The 25741-nt window shown below is 35.7% G+C and overlaps 1 protein-coding gene and 2 long non-coding RNA genes across 7 annotated transcripts in view; 2 read left to right on the forward strand and 1 right to left on the reverse strand.

Moving 5' to 3' along the window:
* The first annotated feature begins 533 nt into the window (after positions 1 to 533).
* LOC127067038 (dual specificity protein phosphatase 10-like) overlaps positions 534 to 25741 on the forward strand; it is a 43790-nt gene continuing 18582 nt past the window's right edge. Inside the window, exons 1-4 of one of the 2 annotated variants that reach the window (XM_051001503.1) lie at positions 534 to 687; positions 3920 to 4364; positions 5011 to 5196; positions 14361 to 15386. In XM_051001503.1, the coding sequence (XP_050857460.1) occupies positions 4238 to 4364; positions 5011 to 5196; positions 14361 to 15386 (1339 nt within the window). In that variant the 5' untranslated portion in view covers positions 534 to 687; positions 3920 to 4237. Of the gene's footprint in view, positions 688 to 3298; positions 3446 to 3919; positions 4365 to 5010; positions 5197 to 14360; positions 15387 to 25741 lie in introns of those variants that run through there. The other variant, XM_051001502.1, reaches the window with a different exon arrangement.
* LOC127067045 (uncharacterized) lies at positions 2906 to 7775 on the reverse strand. Of its 4 annotated transcripts, XR_007782540.1 has the most exons (4): positions 7616 to 7775; positions 7141 to 7245; positions 6614 to 7079; positions 2906 to 3342 (listed from the first exon to the last, which is right to left on the reverse strand). It is a non-coding gene; the product is annotated as an uncharacterized LOC127067045 (long non-coding RNA). The 4 variants fall into 4 exon arrangements; XR_007782537.1 differs by having other exon boundaries at positions 6614 to 7245; XR_007782539.1 differs by lacking the exon at positions 7616 to 7775 and having other exon boundaries at positions 6614 to 6849; positions 6941 to 7350.
* On the forward strand, positions 9744 to 12733 carry LOC127067047 (uncharacterized). Its single transcript, XR_007782541.1, has 2 exons — positions 9744 to 10867; positions 11782 to 12733. It is a non-coding gene; the product is annotated as an uncharacterized LOC127067047 (long non-coding RNA).

The raw sequence follows: 25741 nt of genomic DNA on the forward strand, positions 1-25741 counted from the left end.
TGATAGATATAAACCAGAATTTGATATTAAACGGGCGAATGTGTCATTATTGAAAATGAAAAGAAACACGGCTAGATCTTATCTGTGTTTGATTAAGCGTAGTTTATCATAAAGATTCGTTCAATTTCATTTTACTTAAATTAATCGATTATACTTTCGAAAATTGAGATAATTACTAAAAAAATTATTTTTATTTTTTCGTCATTGAATGATGTAGAATATTTATTTGGATTTTTATCCTTAGAAAGAAACTTTTCCAACATCTTTGGCTTGCCGTTCTCATATAAAGGGGAGGAGATAGACGTCTTAGGGTTTAAGGTTTGGATAGAAGAAAGGCAGGTGACTGGATCGATTCTATACGATTGTGTATATAAACCTATGTAAAAAGAGGACGAGAATAAGAGAGAAAAAGAGGAGAAATAGTTGCGTGAGTAACGTGTACTTACGTACAACCGCGAAGCTATGAGCGCATGCGCATTGGGAAAAAACGAGTTGCCTAGGACGTTATGCGGTGGTGATGGTAGTAGTACGATACGCCGTGCGAAAAGAAAGAGGGTGCTAGGAAGAGCGACGCCGTAGTCGAAGCAACCCGTCGAGCAGTGTCGTATCGTATAAGCAGTATTTACGGAGCAAGCCACGAGCAAGGTTGCTCTCTTCAAATAGCTTCGATTTACTTGTGAATTTCTCGTAAGTCGTACTTCGACTGAACGTAAAATTAAACAAATAAAAATAAGATAAAACGGGATACATTTTTACTTAAGAACTTTTCGTGTTCGATCGTTGCGGCAATTTTATATCCATATTAAAATTTCTTTATATTTCTCAAAGGGAAGTGAACACGTTTGATATCTAAACTATATATCGGTAATCTACCATTATAACCATAACGATTTATAATGTTGTGGATATACCTAAGACGTGGATAAACCTGCTTTAGTTTTGTCGACGTTGTTATAAACGATAGTCTCGATTTTCTCCGAAGCAACAATTTACTGCTATTCCAAGCTAACCGATCGATTGATCATAGCTGACCTCATTAAGAACTTAAAAATAACTTTGTCTTTTATTATACACTTATCGTCTATTGTACGTTTATTATATTGTTTACATAAAATCCATTTACATAATTAAATGGAAATTAACGTTTAAAGTGCTGCCAGAGTATATGTAGATCATGTATTATTGATCATTCTTTTTTCACTGTATTATATTTCGGGTTACGGTCTCGAAGAGTATTACAAATACGTATCTACGTACATTTCTCGATAGGCAATAGTATTTCGATCTCATAAGGATTATCGACGCATTTAATACACGCTTGAATCTGAATTCTGTAAGAAAACTTTTCTCTTTTCCTTTCTATTCGCATAACTTCAATTTCGGTATTGTAAATTTATTATCGACACCCCTGGACGACGTCGAATGCTTTCTGGTGGCGTTGAGATAATAAAAAGTAAACAGATGAATCAACTGCCGTATATAGAAGGGCAATATAGGGCTGTAAAGAACGAGAAGGGAGAAACGGTGATGCCCGAAAGAAAAACGAATTCTTTTCTTCCTTCATATTATTCTCAGCAACGTTATCCGCTTGCAGAGTTCCACCCTTCCTGAGAGGCAGACGCTCTTTCGGAAATTTTCGCTCCTGCATAAGCAAACTCCGAGGGTCCATGTGATTTGATTATGTTGCTAATACGTACCGTATGCCACCCCTAATCGTTGGGACACGCACGCTCGCTTTTCTACTCCCTATTGCAACGTGATCTTTTTCTTCTTCATTTATTTTTTTTCTTTTTTTTTTACAAGTGTACCAACTGAACTGAATTATGAAAAGGAACTTATGCCATCGTTATAACGTCATCTGAGATCTTTTCGAAAGATCAGTAATTCTTTAAACATTTCTAGACGATCCCTAACGTCATTTTATTATAAATCACATATCAACGTGAGTCAGAAATTGATAAACGATCGAAGATTTCCAATATTCATATCGTTCGTATCATCTTTTTTCTTACGTTAATCGGTATAACCAACGCCAATATAACTGTTATTAAAATATCACTAATCACTGTCATTAGTTGTGAATTATAATTAAAATTCTTCAAGGCAGATACATCCCTTTTTTTCACCTTTTTGTGTTTACCAAATTCTATTATATACTTCACTTTAATGTGTTTACCAAATTCTTTCCGAGTTCATGACAAGACAAAGTATCGACCAAACTTGAATCTTAAATCTTTGTTCGATAAACGAACGAACTAATTATACGAAACTATTTGTCGATTGTATTCTTTACGACGTGTTACTCGAACATATTCGATTACGATATGACGATGGTACGTAAAAAATACATTTCATCGAAATTTTCAAAGATTTTCTATGGTCATATAGAAATTACAAGAAAAGATCGTTCCAATTTCACGTGTCAGCTAGAAACAGGATTGAACAGGCAATCGCTTTATAAACGCGTTTAAACGAAGTCGGCGCGCGGTACTACGAGCGTTAGAGAGAGAAAGAGAAACGGCTACATCGAGCACTGCCTTTCATTCGTGCCGGTAGACATAGTGGTAGTGGCAGTGATCCTACGTGGAAGCATAAAACACAGTTGGAGTCCTTGCCGCAGCCTTGCGTTTTCTCCTTGAGGCTGAATTCTATTTAAATATACACGCCATGCAGAAGGAACGAAGGATAGAAAGAGACAGTACGAAGAAGCAAGTTTCTCTCTCTCTCTCTCTCTTTCTCTCTCCCTCTCTTATCCTCGCTTATGATACTGCTTTAATCTATCTATCTTTCTCTTTCAACTCGTTTCTTACCGATTTCTGTGACTTTTTTTTTAAGAAATTTAATAAATTTCATTAATAAATACAATATAGATTACGGACATTTTTTAATAATTAAACTGTGAAAATATTTTCAAAAATTATAGAGATCTTCGTCGCATACATGATGTTGACAAAATATAATAGATTAATATCGAACCATAGAATGATTTATTTTAAATTTCCGGAAGGACATCGTAGCAAGGATCACCGATCGTCTTGTTAGAACAAAGAAAGAGGAATACGTGTCTTGCTTGCCTTGGCGGTCGTCGCTCGCAAGTTCCTGTTCCCTCTCGAAGGTTTCTCTATCGATGTGATAAATGCGATCATGAGTCAAACATATCGGTTGTGATCGTGCTCTACGAACGTATCGAAAAGATTCGAAAATAATCTTAAAGTGCTTACAGAGAGGTACTTACGAAAAAAGGAGAGTGTCTATTTTGGGAATCTGTTTCGTGACGCGTATAAGCACCGTAAAAATGTATGGGCAATGCACTTTTCTGACGACCTTCGACTTGTTCGTTAACTGCAAAAAAATAATGCTCGTCATCATCGTTGTTGACGTTGTGGACCGATATAACAAGAGGACGAGAACGAACAAAGGAATCATGAATCAGACGCACACGCACGTAGGCAGTTACTAATTTTCTCTACAGAATCATACCCCTATTCGTTTTTATAGACGGCTAAGAGTAACTCGACCTCGATAGACAGCCAAGACTCATATTCATCGGTTGAAAAATTTTTCATCGTTTCGGTATACATAATATAAATTTTACATCTCGGTATACATATATATGTTTAGTTTTGTATACGGAAAATGTTTGAAGGATTCGATCGAAATTTTCTCACGCGTGGCATTCCTAATCAACGGCAGGATCATTCGTAAGATTAAAAATTTTTCAAAGAAACTTGAGAATCGAATGTCGAAAACTCGAAAAACTAATAGTAAAATGGGATGTCACGTCTTTTATGGTAATAATAATGTAAAATAAGTGGGAACGTTTTCTTTTCTTTTTCTCATCCGAGCGTTTAAAATTAATGATAAGACTGTTAGTTTCGTAACGATTGATAACTTTGGTTGACAGTTGCAATTTTTTCAGATCCATGAAAGATAAAGGGAAAGTAAAAGAAAGAGAAAGAAAAAGAGAAATCAACAGTCAGGAAACGAGAAGTTCTTATCTATCGAGCATCAAAATATGCTGATTCTGGCCATCGAGATCAGACCTCGACAAGAAGTCGTTGGTTAGCAGTTGGTGAAAAAAGTGAAAAAGAGAGAAAGAGAGAGAAAGCCAGAGACAGAAAGAAAGAAAAACATTGAGAGCTGGCATGGCCATGCGCGAGAACGTGCGACCTCCAACAAGTCTTCGACTTCCCGGTACGTGACTCAGGATCGTAGGAATCGAGAATCTCGGCGGAGGATGAGCGCCAAGATATCGCTCAGCGGTCGCAATGCGAGCGGCCAGTCAACTGTGAACCATCGGAGTGGTAAACCATCGACAGGACTGCTTCTCGCAAGACCTTCCGTCAAGAGGCCCTCGTCGACGAGTAAGTCTCTTTCATCACCTTTTTATTTTTTTTTATTCTCATTCTTCCTTAAATTCAGACCAAATTTTTTTTCGCTATATATATATATATATATATGTATATATATATGTATATATATATATATATGTATATATATCCACAACGAACTGAACGTGTTAGATTTTTCTTACTAATACTTCTCGTTGCAAAATTCAAACAAATTGCTGACTCGACTTGACGAAAATATTACGAAGAATCGCGCTTTGGTGTTGTTAAAAAAAAAAAAAAGAAAAGCAGAATATTTCAACAAAGAAATATAAAATCGACTTTTCGTAATTAACGATCCAATTGGAACACATATGCGACTTCTCCCACTCTTTGATGAGGACTCATCGACCATCCCTCTATTTCCTACTACTAAATCAGGATTACTCATTGAATGTTGAAACGATCTACGACATATGCAGACCGATGTCACATTAAATTTTGCAATCGTACTGGATTAATGATACGTACATATGTATGTATGTACACGCACACATGCACACGTATACTAAGAAATCTTTCAGAATCATATATTATCATCGATATACGTAGTTTCGTTCGTACATTACATACTCGTTGGAAGGTTAAGAACGTCAACAAAGAATGTGTTCATTACCCATAGAGGTGAGTGGCATCGAGGAAAGAGCCGTAAAACGAGCAGTCGTCACTAAAGTGGAGACATCGCCTGCAGGCTCCAACATTAGAGCGAAAACGACAACAACGTTGGTGGACCAGAACAAGATGCCAGCCCTTACGCGTGCTTGTACTACTGCCACTTTACCAAGGTTTAAGAAATTTCGTTTTGAAGGTAAGTTCTTAAAATTCTTTTGTTCGTTCATTTTCTTATTTTTTTCCCAAATATCTAAAAGAAATTAATAATATAATAAATTAATTAAATCAGTGTTCGATGAAATAAAAATTAATTGTGAGAAAACAGAAGAATATATATATACATTACATAGCATTGTATAAATTAATTCGTAAAAGCGAGAACTACATATTTGTTTACATAGAAAACAAAAAATGTGACAATTAATTTTGAAAATTCCGATCGATCTCGAAATTAACACGTGACACGAGTTTGCACGGAATATGTAATCGATGGAAGAATTCGATGCCAATTTTGATTTTAAATATAACAGTATGTAAATAGCAAGCAAATTATCATCGACTATTTAACATTTAATACCTAATAAGAACTAATCGAATTACTCGTTCGTTGAACGAGAACCATCGTCTATGTACTTTAACACATTTGAAATTTTGTTTTTTTCATTATGTTCGTAGCGCGATAATTAAATAAAAAGAGAAGAAGATAAAAAAAAGAAAGAAAGGAAGAAAAAAGAATTCCTTGATCAACGATATATCTTTATACGCAATAGACAACATTCGTAGCTTATTTTTTTTACATAGTCACGCGTCATTCTACGTAGATATACCTACGATAAGTTTTCTTATCGACTAACCTCGCGACGTTGGATCGAAGTTACGATGAAACGTGTTTACGCGCATGCGTTTGAGAGTTCCTGCTACGTTATCATCATCGACTCTGTACAATGTACAAAGAAGCAACCATAAAGACTTGACATTTCGAATCTCTGTAAATCTTTATGATACTCGTCAAATATTGCATTTATATTTTTTGAGGGCAAAAATATAAAGAAGATTAACCGTGTCTTTATATTCAAAGATAAAGATTTTCAATTCCACGACTAAGCTTCATCACTCGAAATGAAATTTTCCTACGTCATGAAAAATAAGAAACTAGTTTGACATAAACGATGAAAACGTTTTACAAAATGTACGAACTAGTTAACATTGATATCTATTATTAAACGAATAAAACTATCGAAAAGTTGAATTTTTCTTCTCTCAATATATTATCGATATGATTCTCTTTTCCTCTTTTATTTTCATTTTTCAAAACATTTCTCTTTTATCGTAAACAAGTTTTTCTCTTATCTTATACTTCTTTTCAAAGTATCTACTTGCCATCCTCAAAATAATTTCTCTAACTCCTTGAATACTATACGATACGTAATTTTCTTCAAGTTTCAAACAGTTCGATACTTTGCTACACTAACGCGCTTCTCGCTAAACCGTTAAGATCAGCTACGTCGGTTGGTGCATTGCAAGATGTCAATTGAGACAGTTCTAACAGGCGGTATAAACCTTTCGTGTACTCACTCACTCACTCACACACACACACACACACACATACGCACAGAGTCGTACGTTGCGCGCTCGCGTTCCTCTGTTTATCGCTCCTTCGGGCCAAGCGATGCTCGCGTGTATGATGTCAGAGTCTATCTTTGGCCACAGAGTAGATGACCACGCACGAAAACTCGTATTCGCTCGTGCACTCACAAGACTCCACCCTCTCCCTTGATTTTTCATCATATTATTATCATCATTATCATCATCATCATCGTCATCGTCATAGTCAAAACGATAAAATTCTCTGGAAAATTTAACCGGAAGTGCAGATATATCTAACAATCTTGATATTCGAAAACGATACAAATTTTATTAAACATTTTCGTTTAATTCACCTTGAAATATTCTTAAAGAAAACGTCTCGTCGATCATCGTCGTTTCTTATCAATTGTACAGACAGATGCTTGGCGAAAAGTTGACGATCAAATAACTAATTGGATTCATATCCATACGAGTGTATTTACCATCTGGCTGCTTCTTAAAAGGAGTCCTTTTGAATTATGTAAATGAAATACGTGTGTATATATGTACATACCTCGGGGAGTCAGACGAAGAACTTTGCACGGTCTTTTTTTTGTCGCCGAATAGAGATTATCAACGAATCGAGAGAATACGTTTGCATTGACGTATTTACGAACAGCTGAAAAAATAAGAGTGACCTAGCTTCCTCTTCATCTTCTTCTTACTTTAAAAACGATTTTCTTTTATACATGTCACGTTAAAAGAATACACGTTAAATCATTTCAAAGAAATTATTATAAACGAAAAAAAGAAAGAAAGAAAAAGAAGAAGAAGGAGAAAGAAATTCATTAATTTGTGTTTTCGAATAAACGTTTCCCGGCGTTAATGTTTAATGCCAACGATTACGCTTTAAGATAGCTCAGAAGAAAGTTTTCTCTTATCGGCCGAGCACGTCGTACTTTCTACTTTAAGAAAACGAAGTACCGTATAAGACAGTATATTTATCTATTCCTCTTGATTTTGATAACGACAGAAGAAAATTTTTTTACCTGTTTTTACCTTCGATTACCGTCGACGAAGTTTTCAAACGTTCGTTCTATCGATCATTGCCGTTCGTCCGTACATGAGCAAATATGTTACTTTTTCACTATAGCATTCTTCTTATCGTCATAAAATTCGTCATCGATGATCTTAAAAATTATAATAAAAAAAAAAAAAAAAAAAACACAAATTAAAAAAAAAAGAAGGGAAACCCTGCGAAGCGAAGTATATGCGACGTGTAACGAGCGACTCGAGGTGACTCATCGCTCGGTTTCGTCGTGTGTATGTGTGCGAGCACTTACGAGATCGCAAATGTGTGTGTGTGTTTGTACGTATGCAATGGCCTCAGATCGCGCGAGCGCAACTATCGACAGTGCTGTAGCTATTCTCAAGACGGTTCTGTTTCGACGATTTTCAACATTCAAATTTTCGAACAAAAGTTTTGTAAAGCTTCGATTAAATCGTTTTCTCTTTTCTTTTTTTTTATTTTCTTTTTTCAACGTCAAACAATCCGAGCTTGAATTTAATATCGTAACGATAAGATGAACTGCGCGTATCAGAAAGAAGACGAGATTACGTCATGATACTATCGGATCATCGTAGAGCATATAATATTGTTCCACTTTGAGTCACTGTACTCTCAATGACGTGACGTTAAATCAACGCTCTCTCAACGACGAAGAGCTCTATCCAATGAAATAAAATACACACGGTCAACTCAGCGAAGAAGTAAATATATAAAGATGAAACGTACTTTCTATCTACATATTTTATTTTGTTCAATAATCTCATAGGTTAACAACGATATTCAGATCTCAGCTTTGTAACTGTAACTTCTTTACGATTACTCCTTCGCAATATCTATCGTTATAATCCAAAGTAGACGTTTGAAGTAACTACCATTGCATCGCATTCGAAAATAAAATAAAATCATTTGAAATTACTGCTAAAGCAGGGTCATTGTTTAAAATAAAAATTATTATTAAAAACAAAAAACATTATTACTCCCGAAATCTGTGTTTTGAAACACTTGAAAAGGGATACCATCTGAAATGCATATTTACGTGAATTATCATAAAAGGAATTTGTTAAAATTAGGAAGGGAGATCGAAAATTATACTAGATAGATCAGTGAACATTTCTTAGATTTTTATAATTCATTTTCAATGAATATTTGATCGTTGAAAATTATACTTTAGATGGCTAGGTACGCTCCTTGGAAAAAGAGCGTTCGCGTTTGCCGGTGACTCGAGTCCGCGAGTATTCCTCCTCATCGTCCTCCTCTCCTCTCAACAGAGTCCCGCGACTATACGTTCCGCCGCAGCGGCGCGACGGTAAGCGCGAACCACGACGAGAAGGGAGGGCGGCCCTCAGTCTTAACTCGTCGGCCGTACTGATCGGATCTACCGGTCGAACGACGCGTTATCTTTCTTTTTTTTTCATTCTTGCTTCCTCGCTTGCTTTCTTTCTTTCTTTCACTCTTTCAGTCGACCGTGAAAGGCTCGGCAACAGCACGTTTCCTCTTAAACGTATTTACTTTCGGAGCACGCGTCATCCTAAAACAGGGAGAGAGGAAGAGCCTGACTCCCCGTTACGCTCGAAAAAACATGCTACCGCGAGAAAATCGGTATAGGGGCCGGCGGATCCGCCTGCCGAATCATTCCTAAACGATTTCCTACCGTCCTCCTCGTTTCTTTTTCAAACACGAGGAATTCTTTTTTCTTTTCTCCTTCTCCCCCCCCCCTCTCTCTCTCTCTTATTATCCTCTTCCTACTTCTCCTCGATCTTCCTTTCTCTTATTATTCTTATCGATCGTTCTTACTTCTCTTCCTTTTCTGCTCTTCTCGTTCTTACCTTTCGTTTCTTATCTCTCCATCTCTCTCTTTCTCTTTTTCTGTCCCTCTCTCTCTTTCCCTCTCTCTCTCTCTCTCTCTCTCTCTCTCTCTCTCTCATACGGTGTGCTTCGCTGATCACACGTGGATTACGCGTACAGCCAAGAAGCTCTCTTATCGAAACGCTAAAGTGCAACCTCGTGAATCGAGCTTAACGAAGGCTCTGCGTCAGCGACCCCTTGCAAGGCGGTAACCCGTCTCGTTGTAAAGGCGAACCGGTTCGACGAATCGGGAAAAGGTAGGTGGCTCCGACGAACTGCGACGGTTTCTGACCCTTTCTAGCCACCTTCTCTCTCACTCGGTCTTTCACTTTCTTTCTTTATTTATTTCTCTCTTACCACCTTCATTCCTTCTTCCGCTAATATTTCACCTTTCTTTCCATCCTTTTCATCTTTATCTCAAGAACGAGAATCCAATCAGTTTCAAAATTCTCGCGTTTGCCGAAGGAAAACTCGCGAATTTTTATCACCCTATTGATCGATTACTTAAATTTTAATATTCCGCATTTTAATATTTCTCTTATAAAGTATCGAACGATTCCTACGTATCACTCATCGAATTTATTTCCAACAAATACGGCGTTACTTTCGAAACTTTCTTTTTATCACGATTGAGACTACCGAGTTTACGAATTCTAGGAATGGCAGTAAATTATATTCGTTCTTTCCAAGTTGACACTTCCCATTTATAATTGGGAAATGTAAATACAAAGCATACGTTGATATAATATGTGAAAGAAAAATAAGACTCGTTGTAAGATAGTTGTGCCTGAGTACTCGTTATAAGATCCTCAAAAAACTAAAAAGTATCACTTTTCAAGAATCGAAATTTCCATTCGATCGACAGACCGATCAATCAAGTGCATCGTAATCTCAAAAAGAACTTTCTCGAAATATTGCATTTCGAATGGCAGTGGTTATTTCAATTTTTCGATTTATAAGAAATTTCAATCTCTTACGTTGAAGATACTGACACGATAAGTATCACGTATCCTCGTTGTTATAATGAACGTTAGATAAATAATTATTAATCATTTAAACAAAATGATCATCATGGACTTTTCGAAAAATTTTATAAGGGTTTTAAAAAGGTGAGAACGTCGTCTCGCGACGACAAAGGTTCAGCAGCAACAACAGCAGGTGCTGGCGCTACACCTGTCCGCAGGCTGAGAGCACCGGTCAGCTTGTGCGCCGAAGTCCGCTCGAAGCGTCGAATTCCACTGTGTTTACTCATTCGAAAAGAACGTACCAGCCGAAGACGGCCGTAGTCGACCGAGTCGAAGAGAAACCGCGTGTCCTCGGTGGCGCTAGCGTCGAACTTCTCGGTTAAAAAGAGAAAGAAGATTTACTTATGTTCAGAATAATGTGTGTAAGTACGTGTGTGTGCCTGGAGAGAGAGAAAGAGTATGCAGCGCTCTAGAAGAAGATGGTGAAATAGAGAAAGAGAGACCGGGCCAGGGAGCAGCCTCCTCACCTTCTAATATTAGTTAACTGAGTCACTACACGATCCCTAACCCTCCATCCTCGTCGTCGTCGTCGTCGTCGTCGTCGTCGTCGTCGTCGTCGTCGTCGTAGTTTGGACGAATAGTATCAAGTCCGTTGGCACGGCATTGACACAAAAGTCACCCCCTGGTCACCACGAGGTCATTAAGTTCACACGAAAAGACTCCTTTGATTTTTCCGAGGGAAACTGTTGAAGGAACAATTTCTTAACCGGCAAGAAATGTGTTACCAGTATAACGTGCTCGAACACGGAAATAGAAATCGTCTATAATCCTGAAAAAATATGAAAATGTTAGATCGATCAAATAAAAATCGAAAAGCACGAACGAATTTTTGATACTTTCCCAGCTCTCTCTCTCTCTCTCTCTCTCTCTCTCGTAAACTTTTATCATCTATGTAACAATTGTTATTATTTATTGTTATTAATTTATTTGTCATTCAGTAAAATAGTAAATTTTGGCGTTATAACCCGAATGAAATTTTATAAATCCAAAACTACTATTTTGACTTTAATTCATTTCCCTTGTGAAAAAGCTTTGAATAATTTGATAACTGAATTTTTAAGTCTAATCGATTCGAATATTTACAATTTTTCTTTGCGGTTAAGGTATAACAAAAGCTTCAAACAAATCTCGTAGATCACGTAATTTCTAAATCAGGACATCGTGGCATACGGTGGTTCTTTCGTAACGTCGAAGACGTTGGTCGTATTCCAACTTCCAAATTAGAATTGTGTTCTGTGCTCGAGCTGTACTCATAACGATTAAATGTAATTTTTAGAATGATGGATGTCGATGGTGTTCAACGTCGTTTTTATAAAAACTCTGATTTTCACATTCAACACAATCCTCTGCAGACGTAGTATATTTAACTTTAAGTTAACCATTACTTATTATCAATATTTTTATTAATGATAAGCTTTATATGTGCAAGTAAAAATCTCAAATTTAGATATGTGTATATATAAACACACAAACACACATACATGCAAATATATATAATCACTTTTGAAGGAGATACAATTAACTGGTATCGGAGAGAACGATTGACTTTATTAACCTTGGAAGATGTTCATAAATGACCTGTAATAATGGCGGTGGGTCGTATTGCATAATAATCGACTGGCATCGTCGTAGCGAGAGTGAAAGCAACTCGTAGATGCGAGCCAAGCGCATTAAAATCGTCTAACCGCAGTGGTATGGAGCTCTTACCGTATCTTCTATTTATTATCTGTAGATAACTAACAAGATTTAACGACGCTTTTCGAATTTCTACCGAAAGACAAGATTGTATTGAATATTTCAAAACAATCGATGTAAGTATAAAACTTTCCAAATAGTTATGATAGACAATTTGTTTCAAAAACATTTGGTTCTAGTCAATGTTATCATATCTTTAAATTATATTTTACTTTTTGATAACTTTTTAAATTTTATAGATTTTTTCAATAATAATCGTAGATAATTTCGAAAAAATATTTCATAAAACCGTAATTTATTCATTTTTATGTATTCTAATTTTGAGTATGTACATTAATCGTAAAAATATTTTCTTAGAATATAAGGTGGTACTCAACCTTTATAATAACCTTTATAAAAACAAGCGAGATGAATCGGGAAACTATTTATAAAAAGACACATTGAAATATTGTAATGTGAGTTGTCGTTCGCTTTCGGCAGAGAAAGCTTAAAATAAGTATAAAAAAAGCATCAACGTTGTCTGCTGTTTCGATGGTTTCATTGTAAAGAAGCAAAGGGGAAATAACGATAAGGTCTATAAAAGTCCTTCATTACTACAGGCACATTACTTACTTTAACCGTATGGTGTACGCTATACATATTATATATATCGAAATATGTGATTCACGATTTGATCCGTTCATAAAAATCCTTCTGATTATCTGTTTATCTTTCCTTCTTATTTAGATATTTTCATCGTCGATCAAAATTATTGTCATTTTCTAGCGTTAATTATAATTAAACTTTTACGTGGTCGTATTTGCTTTAAATATATAAATAGCATACTATTTGGAATTATTTTTTATTGAATGACACAATGGCCATATTGAGTAAACAAAAATTTATTCATTTATATGAATATTGTTACGTCTTTTTAACGCTCCTTTTACGTACTTAAAAATAATAATTTTGTTTTAATTAAAAAGTAAAAACTTTGAATTATAACTGTGTTGAGCGATACCAGACCTACGACTTCAAAGGACTAAAGAATCGATAAATTATTAATAATTGAATAATGAACTATTAAGAATATTAATTATCTCGAGAAAGAGATCCTTCATCATTCTTATTCGAGAAAACTTTAAATGTGTTAATAATTGAACTGTTACTCTTCGAGAATGGACGATAAAGATCGATGCACGCTACTGAGGATTGTTATTTCCCCAGATAATACCGTGACCCATATCAGAACAAACGACGGGATACATACTGAAACTGTTGTTTTCAGAATATTGTTCATCGTTCGAAAGATGATATTTAATCACTTTGAAGAAAATTGTATTATTGCAAGTCCATCTTTTTCTATCGGCGAAGTAGAAACATCTATCAGAAAAATTCGAATCAACAGTGTTTCCAGAATGTTAGCAATTTTGTTATAATTTTTATCGAGTATTATTATTCACTTCGATCGTTCAAAACGACAGAGAGAAACTGTAATACATCTTGACATCATGTATATTTATGTAGTTACATATCTATGTACATCGATACGTGAAGCATTTTAACATTCGACGGAACAAAACATTTACGAGAGACACCCTAAGTGACTAATCCACCGTCCACTCTGTATAGTAGTCAATATCTATGCGTCGAATATCCTCCCTAGTATACGCGATTACGTTACTGCTAGGAAACGTACGAGGAAACCATATAAATGATTAGCTGTATGGAAGCTCGACTCAACAATAGTCGTTGAGATATTTGCATATGTACATACACGTATTTCAAATGAACGTTGAATTTTCTCCACATAGAGAGAGAGAAAGAGACAGCTCATGCATGATATTTGTAATAAATATTTGTAAATAATATTTGAAAAAAGAACAGAATTTCTTTTTTGCTATTTCGTATCGATTTGGAGATAGGTTGCTACATTTTTGACAAGGAACTTATCTTTGTTTTCTATCACGTCGTTACGGACACTCACCGTCGTTTGTATCCCGTCGCACAGTTACTTCCGTCAACTTGTGCTTTCAAAAGATACGAACTTACACCTGTTCCTCGAAAAGCGAAAGATTTGCCCAACCTACCTCGAATAACAGATGTTCTTGCCTCGATACAAATAAGATCAATAATAATACATTCATTCGAACTTAACGATAAACTCCATTGGTATTTCAGTATTGTCTTCGGGAAGGAGTCTCGATCAGCAACATCATCGGCAACCTCAAAAACAACTTGAACTTCCTCTTGATCGTCGGTATCAGCAACGAGAACAGAAGAAACGAGAAATAGAAGGTGGTGAAGAAGGAGAAGGAAAAGAGAGAAAAAAGTCAACAACATCGATGTCGACTTTGGTGTGCTGCGAGCCGGTCTCGGCCGGACGGCCGCGAGACAATCTCAAACTCGTTTTGAATCGTAGTTTGAGCGAGCCAGGTCCGCCGGCGACGTCCTCGTGCTTCCTCTCGTCGCCGACGTCGCCCGTATCGCCTAGTCCCTCTACTACCAGCAGCGTCGACAGTTGCATCACCGACGTTAGCGGAATAACCGACATTGCCAGTAGCATTAGTAGCACCAGCAGCACCAGTAGCAGCGGTATCAACTGCAATAGCATTAGCAGTGGTAGCAATAGCAGTGGCACCGGTAGCATTGATAACGAAGCCATAACGAGCGACGTACATCGTCACTACCATCATCACCACTATCATCACCACCATCATCATCATTACCATCAACATCAACTTCATCCGCTCTCAGCTTCGAAACGTTGCAAGCTGGAGACGGTTAGCCTTCCCGCAAGTCCTTGCTCCGAGAGCAACAGTCTCCAAAAACAATTGGTTCTCCAAAGAACGCGTACGATAACGCCGACCGAACTGGCTCAACGGATCTTAGAACATTCAACGACCAGTCCTGTGCTCCTCGATTGTCGGCCATTCATTCTCTACAACGTGAATCACATCAGAGGCGCTATCAACGTAAACTGTTCCGATCGATTTAATAGACGACGTTTGCAATTGGGCAAAGCTACTCTGGCTGACCTCGCCACTGCCAGAGAAGGCAAAGAAATTCTCAGAAGAAAACAGTACAGAGAAGTCATCGTTTACGACGATTGCACCGCCGAGCTTGAATACCTTCCCGTTCAACATCCCTTATTTTTGGTACTAGCTGCTCTTGTTGAAGACAATCGAGAACCCGCCTTACTTCTCGGTAAGTAACTTTTTTCTTATCGAGGCGTACTCGAGTTATTCTATCATTTTATCCTGCATTTTATCATTTATGATCGTTACGTACCAAACAAGATTTTCAAGTCTTTCAAATATTTTCGATGTCGGAATTATAGATCATCGGGAAACGATGATTCTATTAGTTTACAATTTTCAATTGTATAGGCGGAGGATGCTTAGAAACGATGACTCTCGCACATCGTGCAGACATAATAGATTCTTAGGGAGGAATGTTCCGTGATTACGAGCTTTGTGCTTCCATCGACCTTGGTCTTTATCTCGATTTTATACGAGCGAACATGTGTACATCGTCAACGGATAATTTTAACTGAAAATCTTCTTTCTGGAAAACAGATAGGGAGAACTACAAATAATAATTGTTTTGTCCTCGAAGTTTACCGAGAAAGACCGAATGAACGAACAAATAGCAGCCGAATGTTCGTTATTTATATGAAAATTTCCATGCTCCATTTTCGAACTTTCCGAAATAACGGTGATGCCAGTGGCATGATATTCCTGCCCACCGCCTCTGTATTTTCTAACGTGTGCAAATTTTCCTACGTTATTTTTTCATCCTCCTTTTCACACGCCATCTTTGCGCGTATCGAGAACGTTGCCAAGAAGAACGAAACTTTTGTCTCAGGACAATTTCGTCTAGGTAACGCGCGCGTTAACAACAACAGTTTCATTTATTCGTTTAATTACACATTCACCGAGAAATTCTTACATTATGATACGTGTATGAAAAACACTCGACGCATGAAAGTATTTCCGTTACGATAAAACTAGGAGGAGAACAACAGTTAGATGTATTAAGCTTTTTTCATCGCGCGAGAATAAAAATAAAAAAGAACAATTTAATAAAAGAGTAGACTATTCTAGTCGATGAATCTGGAGTGTAAACTTTTAAACGAAATTCAACTCGCTCGATATTGCGTAAACGTTAGCACAGAGTTGAATGGAAAATGTTGAAGGGAACGTGAGAGTGGGAAGAAGGGTAAGAGGAAACGGAGGAATAGAATGGGGGTAGGGCGACAGCGTGCGATAGTCACCTACGAGCCGTGTACCGCCACTAGGTCATAATCCTCTTAACTACCGATGGTCGACTAACGTACACAATATATTTCGAGAGTGTATCGTACTAAATCAAACGCATTCTTTCCTTTCTCTCTCTTTTTTCTTTTCTCTATCTTTCCCTCGCTTGTTCTCTCTTCGTGATAATATTTTCTTGAAAACAATCGATTTCAAAATCATTATTTATTTCTTCCTGAACGAATGTCCTTTAGATTTTCCTTTCTTTATAATACCAAGGATGACACAGTTAGTTTCACGTTAAGTAATTAGAGCGCGACGGAACACGGGGTTCCTCGGTAGGCGAGAAACTTATCGACGACCGGTTCGACTTCCCATTATCAATTTTGCTCCTTATTAAACGTTTTTCTCTGTTAATTGTACAGTCTAATTTATCGCATAGAAAACTATCGCAAAAGAGCTATCTATTTTTAAATCGCATTAACACGATGTAATGTTGATAATTTAAAAAAAAAACAAAAACACTTGATAATTATTCATTGTTTCTAGGAGATATTGTATGTAGCATTTTTTTCATTATTTGTCGTTGTTGTTGTTGTTGTTCTTTCATAATCTTTCGAAAATATACAGATAGAAAGAAAAAGAAAAAGAAATTACTGTTCACGAATATACTCGTATTTGCACATGCATACAACTTATGTAATTACTAAAATATATAATTGTGTGACTCGTTATCGTAGTATACATTATTCATTATATTGGATAGTGTTTGCTTAATTTTCATATTACCAATTTTTTTGAATTTTTAATATTTCAGATATGATTTTAATTTAAACATGGCCAATAAAAGGCATTATTTTTTGCATATAATAGCCGATCAATAGTGCTTGATATTAATATTGGATAGGAGCCGTCAAATGTTTCCATTCGAAGTAAGACAGCATACGAGATAATGGCATCGAAAGTAATAAACTTTGTTGCATGGAAAGATCCAACGTTAATTACCGACATCTGTTTACACTTTTACGACAAAGAAGTCGATGACAGAGAGAAGCGACGAAAACCTGTGACTCCTGATATTCGAGAAAATAGAATAGCAGAGAACTACGCGCTTGTGTGTGGGAATTATTACGTACATATACATTGATAAAAAAAGAGAACATTAGAACGGCAACGCTTATCGCTGACGTCGTTTTATTGAACTCCGTTCATATCGCCAAGAAAACTAAAACGAATCGTACATTCTTACATTTATCAGAGCTAATCTATGCGTAAATAAATTCGTTTTTATCTTTTTCACGGAATAATCTGAGAATAAAATGATTCGATGATTTATAGAGTATCTAAGAAATAAGTCGTCAATGATTTACGTATTTGCAAAATATTTGATCAATACTTAAATTTCGATCATTGATGAATCTTATTACAGATAACTTGGTGAATCATTAATATGTCCAATTCCGTAGATATCATTGAATCATTTATTTCGTAGCTAAACATCGTGTATCGTTGACTAAACTCTATGTATTATCTACTTATTTATCTCACTTATCGTTTAGATTTATTTTCACATGTTAATAATAATAAAATAACAAAAATATAATATATCTGAAACGGATATTAATTTCACAACGATCGAAAATTCTTATCATATAATTGACTCTGATATGCGAAGTTCAATGAAGAATAAAGAGAGAGAGAGAGAGAGAAAAGAGATGAAAAGAACAAAAAAAAGGCGAAGAGGTGCTTAAAGTCATCGCGGCGACGTATACGCGCGCAACGGCCGAGGCAAAAGGTGGGGATCTATTCATAGGGAATGACTCATATCGAAGATGACGTCGCGAATAGTCGGCCAGAATTTGCGCACTACACGCTCTTGCTACTATCACACGAGCGAAGAGAATACATAGACGTATACATATACAAACATATACATATCCAAGCTACGCGATGCGCGCGATCTCATTTCCGATTTTCCTTTCGTTTGCCAAAGAACGAATTTTGTGACGCGCATGCTCGTGAACGATCGAGAGAACGGAGCCAACGAAGAAGTCGATGACCGTTTCCAATGTCTCTCTCTCTCTCTCTCTCCCCCCTCCTTTCTTTCTCATTTCTCCATCGTCATCGTTATATTTCGACCGCATTTTCGGCGAACTCGGGAATGAATCTCGAACTTCCTGTTCCGTATTTTTACGGAAAATTTTTTGTTATTTTTGACGCGTTAAATATCATGAAAGTTGTCAATAATCGACACACAGATTTTATTTCAAATATTTTCATGATTACGTTTCCTTCAACATTTTTTTCAAGAAAGTATACTTCCTTATAAGAATAAAGTCTAATGTAAAATATATATTACATGTATCTTTTAACCTAACATAAAAGATAGATTGATATATCAATTTGTTTATAATTCAATGTTTTAAACCCTTTCAAACGGAAATACTTCTATATTCTTCTCATAATATTCTTGCGCATTATTTATATTAATATTTATTATATATGTGATTATAAAATACGTGCAACTTTTAAACAACTGAGTGAAAAAAAATGTTCTTTGAACGTTCGCTATCGTATGATTATAAACATACGTACGTACGTGTATATACGTATGTATATATATAGGCGCGCGCGCGCGCGCACACACACACACAAATATATTTAGTTAAAGAATACAGTTGTCATATAATATTTATTTAGCACGTATCTCGTACATGAGACGAGAGAGAGAAGAAAAGATCGAACATCATCCCCGAAGGTTAAATCTTGCGGGTAAAAAAGAAAGTAAACGACGAATGGGTGATTCTTAGGAGGTTATCGACTGTTCGAACTCATGCACGCGCACACGCATCACGAAGGATACACATTTTTTCGACCGATGACGGGAGCAGAAGTCATGCTAAATTCACTGATGAGCTAAGCCGAACTTCGACGCGAAAAGCCGCTACAGCAAGAATAATAAACGATCTTCGGCTCGACCTATACCGTAAACTTCCGTGCAAAAAAACGAAAGAAAAAAAAGAAAAGGAGAGAAAGAAACACACAACGTATTTTTTTTTCTTTTTTCGACGGAGAGAGAGAGAGAGAGAGAGAGAGAGAGAGAGAGAGAGAAAAGCAATGAAAATATATATTCCAGAGTCTTTTTTCGCGACTATTATTCAAAAGAGAACTTTGTTTCCGTGTCACAATTACTCTCTAATCTTGATATGAATAACAAGCTATAACAAGCATATGAAACGCGTTTTTCTATGAAAAATCAATCGAGAGAGTTAATACATATATATGATTGTCGTGAAAAGTGAAAAGTTATCGAAACTAGTTCATTTCGAGGAAGAGTCACATCGTTAACAATTGATATTTTAATCGTGGAAAAGTTAATATACATACGTTTTTATTTTTATTCCATAAGTGAGATGAAAACAAAATTCTTTTAGAGTAGTTTCATCAATGATTATTTTTTCTCAATAATTATTTCTCTCTCTCTCTCTCTCTCTCTCTCTCTCTCTTCCTTTAAACAAAATAAGAGATCGTGACTTTCGATGTTAGAGTTTGGCTTTTGCAAAGATCATGAAAAAGATAGATGAAATAAGAAATAAAAAGAGAGAGAAAAAGATGCTAAATTCACCGATGAGCTAAGCGCCAGGCTTGCTGCCATTTCGAGAACGCGAGATATCTCCAAATAGCAAGTAATAGTATATCTAGCAACAGTAGCAACAGCAATAAGAGCAGTACATAGTAGTGGCAACGAAAGTAGATAAAAGAAGAAGAAAACGAACGATTCGAGTCGAGAGTCGTATTGATGCTGTTATGCAAGAGATCTTCGTTTAGCACTCTTCTACTTCTCTCTTCGATGACATCGTTCGAAATATCGTGCGAGATACCGTTCGAACGTCAAAAGGAAAATTACGCACGAACAAAGAAAATAATAATAAGCGATAGCTCGCGCACACCTCACATCCCATGTGTCACTCATCTACTTTCTCTTTTTTCTTTCATATTATTCATTAGATCGAGAAATCTAATCGAATCTTAATGTTCTATTGTAGAATTTTCTACATCTCTATGTTTTAATTCTCTCTAATTCTCTCTAATTCCAATTTTTTTGCTTTCTAATCTAATATAATACCTATATGAAAATTAGATAATTATATTTATACTTAATGTAACTTGTACTTATCGAATATTAATATCTTTGAATATAAACTAACAGAATTAATGCAGTTAAATATATCTGCATTTAATAATAATCTAGGCTAATTAAATTAAAGTATTCAAACTTACAAAATACGTATGTATGAAAATGTGATTTCAAAATTACATTGCTTTATAGAGGATTAACTTACAACAAATTCTAAGATTCTCGTTCCTTTTTTTTCTTCGTCAATTTTGCGTTAAAAAAATAAAAAGAAACAAAAGAATAATAAAATATTAAAAAAATAAAAATAAAAAAAGAAATAAAAATTTACATAGCAATATGTATGTATAAATGAATTGTAAATAAATGGAGCTAAGGAGCCGAATTACAAATAAAAGAATGAGGAGCCTTAATAAAATTTCCTCGTTATAGATTCATTTTGAAGTATAATCGTAGAAAACGATTTTTTCGCAACATCAGAAAAACCTTCGCGCGAATTAACATTGAAATAATAATAACATAACATCAGAGATTCCTATTTTTGTTATACATGTATTATTTTAAACCGTCATTATTTTTGGAAAGATTCATTTGGGTTCTGAATGCTTTGAAAAATGCATCTATTACTAACTAACGTTAAGGTCAAAGCGACAGCCAACTCGTAATTCGCGTTTCTCGTTCTCTGAGTCACGTCTAAATTTCCGATAGAAAAAGGAAAAAAAGGAGAGTGAATGAGATAAAGATAGATGGATACTGAAGGATAAACACAGAGAGAGAAAGAGAGGAGATGCGTTATGCAACCGTGATTTTGACATACGGCCGTTCGTACGTTTAGCCAGTGTAAACACACTGTGGGGTTAACATACACGATGACTCATCCGTTTTAGTATACACGTCGGATAAAAGAGTAGTAATGTGGCGGGGCCAATGAAGCGACCGTCCCAGTCGATGCCAAAGTACTCAACGACGCGAACTACCACTTGAATATGCCAGAATCGTTTACGAACACCCACAGATGCTTTCAATTTCGATCCCTCCTCATGTCACCGTTCTTCCTAAAATGTGATTATCGCAGCAAAAAAAAATCGAAAGAACGTATCACAGATTTATCGTATTCATTTTTTCTATATTTTTTATTATATAATACCAACCGAATTTTATTAAGACGTATTTGATAATTATTATCATTCTTGCTTAAATTGAGAAATATTTTTGTAGAAATGAGACGTTTCTTTCCTTTTCTTTCTTTGATATGGTACAAGTCCAACTTTGAGAAAATAGATTAGTCAAAGCTAGTTTCAGGTACAAACGAATGTTTCTTTTTTATATTTCATATAATACGATACAATACAATACACACACACACACATTCTTATGGACTAGTTAAAAGAAATTTGCCTCTTAAATGGAATTGCATATATTATTTCTTTCTTTTTTTTCTGTGGTTTTGGAGGGTCTATCCGCGGTTTCATTTTAAGAGTATCTATAAAAATGGACATATAATAAAATGAAGCCTATTTGAAATCTTAAAAATATAAAACAATTTTATTAACGTTTAAGAATATTTTTAAATATATTCAAATGCAAACCATGAAATACATATATCGAAAGAAAAATAAGTGAAGCTATATTACTTTTGATAAAAACACTCGTTTTCCTCGATATTGTAATCGTATCATACTATTGTTCTATTGATATTATATTCGTACCAAACTATTGCTTATCGTATCAATTGAGAAAACAACATCTACATGTTTATATATATTATGTACGTACAAATCGTGAGTCATAAAATAGATTTCTTGTCGTAGGTCATAGTTGAAAGTTCAACAATATAATATTGCAGAAAAAAAGTTGGAAATAGAGAAAAATGAAGATGTCCCGGGAAAAGAAAGAGGAAAAGTGTGTGGGGGGAGAGAGAGAGAGAGAAGTATCTAATACGAATCTGTCAGTTCCAATGATTGATCAAAGTCGACGGTAGCTATTAGAAAAACGAAAGTATCGACTTACGAAAAATTAATTAAAAGAGAAGACGTATAATGAGCGCATGAAACAATAAGACATGTCTTATTTTCAGGCATCGCAACCTCTTAATTCTTACGATTCTCTTCCCTATTTTCTCGTCGGAGAACAAAACGTCGTTACGTGTACATCTTACGACTTTTGCGTGTCTCGTACTGTCTATAAATATATGTATATATGTTTATGTGTATGTGTATAGAAATGTATGCATTTATGTATAGTACGTAATGTATACCTATATTTATACTGTACATGTACATAGAGAGGGAGCCGCGTTATGTCCCGAGAACGAATAATGTAATTCATGCAAATTGCATTACGTCGACGAGCTTAGCTGACCGACGGTTATCACTAGACCGAAACTTTTCATTCAACGAACACGCCGACGCACGTACATATTTACGTACGTACGTATATCACCATTCATTGGATTCATCCAACAACTTTTTTATGATCAGTCTACAATCATTCGAACATTCTCGTACGTGTCGTTTTTTTATCGGTTCAAAGAGAAAACATAATCTCTTAATGCAGTCACATACTTACGTCGATATAGTAGTTTGAATAAATCTCATTGGTAAATGTTTAGCGTTCACGACCGGTTCGGTCTGATTGATTTGGATGCACTTTAACAGCGTAATCCAGAAGGGCTTTATACCAGATGATCCGCACTCGTAACGACAGCTCATAGTTGGAAAAGACGAGAAGAGCCAATAGAAAGACTCTCGCGAACGTATGTTGCATAAATCATTCATCGAAAAGAAAGCAAGAGAGAGAGAGAGAGAGAGAGAGAGAGAGAGAGAGAGAATTACATTGAGTTCAAGTGAGAAGAGAATGGAAGATGAAGCGCGTACACGTCATACGCATTCATCGTTGCCATCGGTGAATAAGCCCTTGAATTAGGGCCATTTTTGAGGGGCGGAATGAGGGTTGCAGCCCGAGTAGTAACGTTGATGTCTGCGAAAGAGGCCAGCGGAGAGAAGCAAAGAGAAGGTGCTATGTGAGAATCAAAGGGAACTCTGTACTTTCGTATCGCGAGAGAGAGAGAGAGAGAGAGAGAGAGAGAGAGAGAAAGAGAGGGATGTAGGGGGTAGGACTCGCAGCGTGTGCCGGACACGTTAGTCATTGATACACTTTAAACCGAGCTCTAGCGGGTGACTCATATATAATAATCGTCGTCATCGACAGCTGATCCAGATGCGCTCTACGACGCAAACCACGTTCACCACCCTTATTCGATCAGACAGAAAAGTGGGGGTATCCGTTGCTATCCCCTTTTTCGATTCTCCTTTGGCCTCTTAGGGCTAGAGAAAAGCTCACAAAGGCAAAATGCGACATCACCACCCCCTAAACTCAACCACCCACCCCCTCTCCCTTTTACTACTCTCAACCTCTCAAAAAGCGATGACTAATTCATTAAATTCCTTTTTTCTCTCTCGCTCTCTTTCTTTTTTACTGCAGCTTTTTTGACCCATCAATCCCACGACTATGACGAGCTCTTCACACTTCTACGATTTTTCAATTTTCAATTTGCTTCGATGGTGCCCTTTTCTTATGAAATGGTATATCCCATGGGCATTCAGTCAAGCTAACAAGAATTTTTCTTCTCATTTAGCCGATTCTCTTCTCTATCTAGATACCTATATTATTTTCGAATTAAGAATTCTTTCATTTTGTTTAACAAACAGAAAACCGATTTGATTGAATTCGATTGAATTTAATAAATTTTATTGAATTTTAAAAACGTTTATCTGTCGTAAAAAAATATAAAATTAATAGTAAAAGATATCTTCGTCATCCTATATCGATCTTTCTCAAACATAAAGAAGAGCTGAACCATTTTTACGCCTATTAAACACAGCCGTCAGACGACAATAAGTTAGGGTTGTGTCTATCATCCAACCGTTTGCATCAATTAATGTCATTTATTTTTTCACTCATCCTTTTTCTTCTTCTCTCTTTCTTAACAATTTGAGTATCGTATATATTTTTTAAATAAAAGATATATGAATAATTTATTGTTATATGTTTATATTAGACTCTTATTAAAAAGTATATTTGTATTCTCTTTAATATTAAAAATAATGAAAATCTTAAAAACGTTTTAAATTAGCCTGCAAAATTGAGTATAATTAAAAATATTAAACTTATTAAGTAACAAAGATCTCAAAGAACACGATCAACCAATCGCTTTGTTTGATTCCGTAATTTCATAACAGAAATAATTTTAAGTAAAGGAACGCATCCATAAAACAGATGACGTGTATACGTGATTCCAATGCATGAACCATGACATAAAGTTGATTACGGTTCCTTGAAAAATCCGATATTGTTAACTTACTTGTTCGATTATTGCTACGTGAGTCACGCACGCACTTTTCATTGCTCACAATTATCTGTTAGCATTATGCGTCGTTCGATATTGACCACTACTCTTCTCTCTTCTTCGTAATGTTCAAATATTTGCGAACTCAACTCGATCAAAAAAAAAAGTTGCTGCAAAAGTAGATCGATTGATGGATCGATTATACGTTCCTACCATTACTGACTCTTATTGGTTTTTGACGATCGAACAAATTATCTTTATCGACATGCATACGTCATTGTAAATACGAAAAAATACGATTAAAAAATATAGAAAGAAAAATCGATATCAAACAAAATGTCTATATTAACTTAACAATACGTATGCAGATAATATATATAGATATATATAATAATCATTGGAAATTCTTGAAATCCTCATCGAAACTTCTTCTCTGCGTGACTTACACAGAACGATATCTTAGTTACAATTAGGTTAGTATTTATCGAAAAAATTGAGAAAAGGACAAAAACGGGTGAGATAACACATGATGAAGAAAAAAATTAAAAGAAAGAAAAGAAAGAGAGAGAGAGAGAGGAGGATTCCTCAAAAATATGTGATGGTTTCTCAACAATGGATAATTATAACGTGATTCATAGAAAAATGATTGCCATAGAGGAGCAGTTATCTCACAGCGTATGTTAACACTGGTAATAAAAGTAAATAAAAGAGGGGGAAATACATGGGGCTGAACGCGTTCGAATGATAAAATGAAAAGTATAAAGGAATCAAACACGAAACTGAAACAATGCGAAGAAATTGCAAGCTTGTGGACTCTCGTGCC

This window comes from Vespula vulgaris, chromosome 10, assembly GCF_905475345.1.
Source record: "Vespula vulgaris chromosome 10, iyVesVulg1.1, whole genome shotgun sequence".
In the NCBI taxonomy this organism is placed as follows: domain Eukaryota; kingdom Metazoa; phylum Arthropoda; class Insecta; order Hymenoptera; family Vespidae; genus Vespula; species Vespula vulgaris.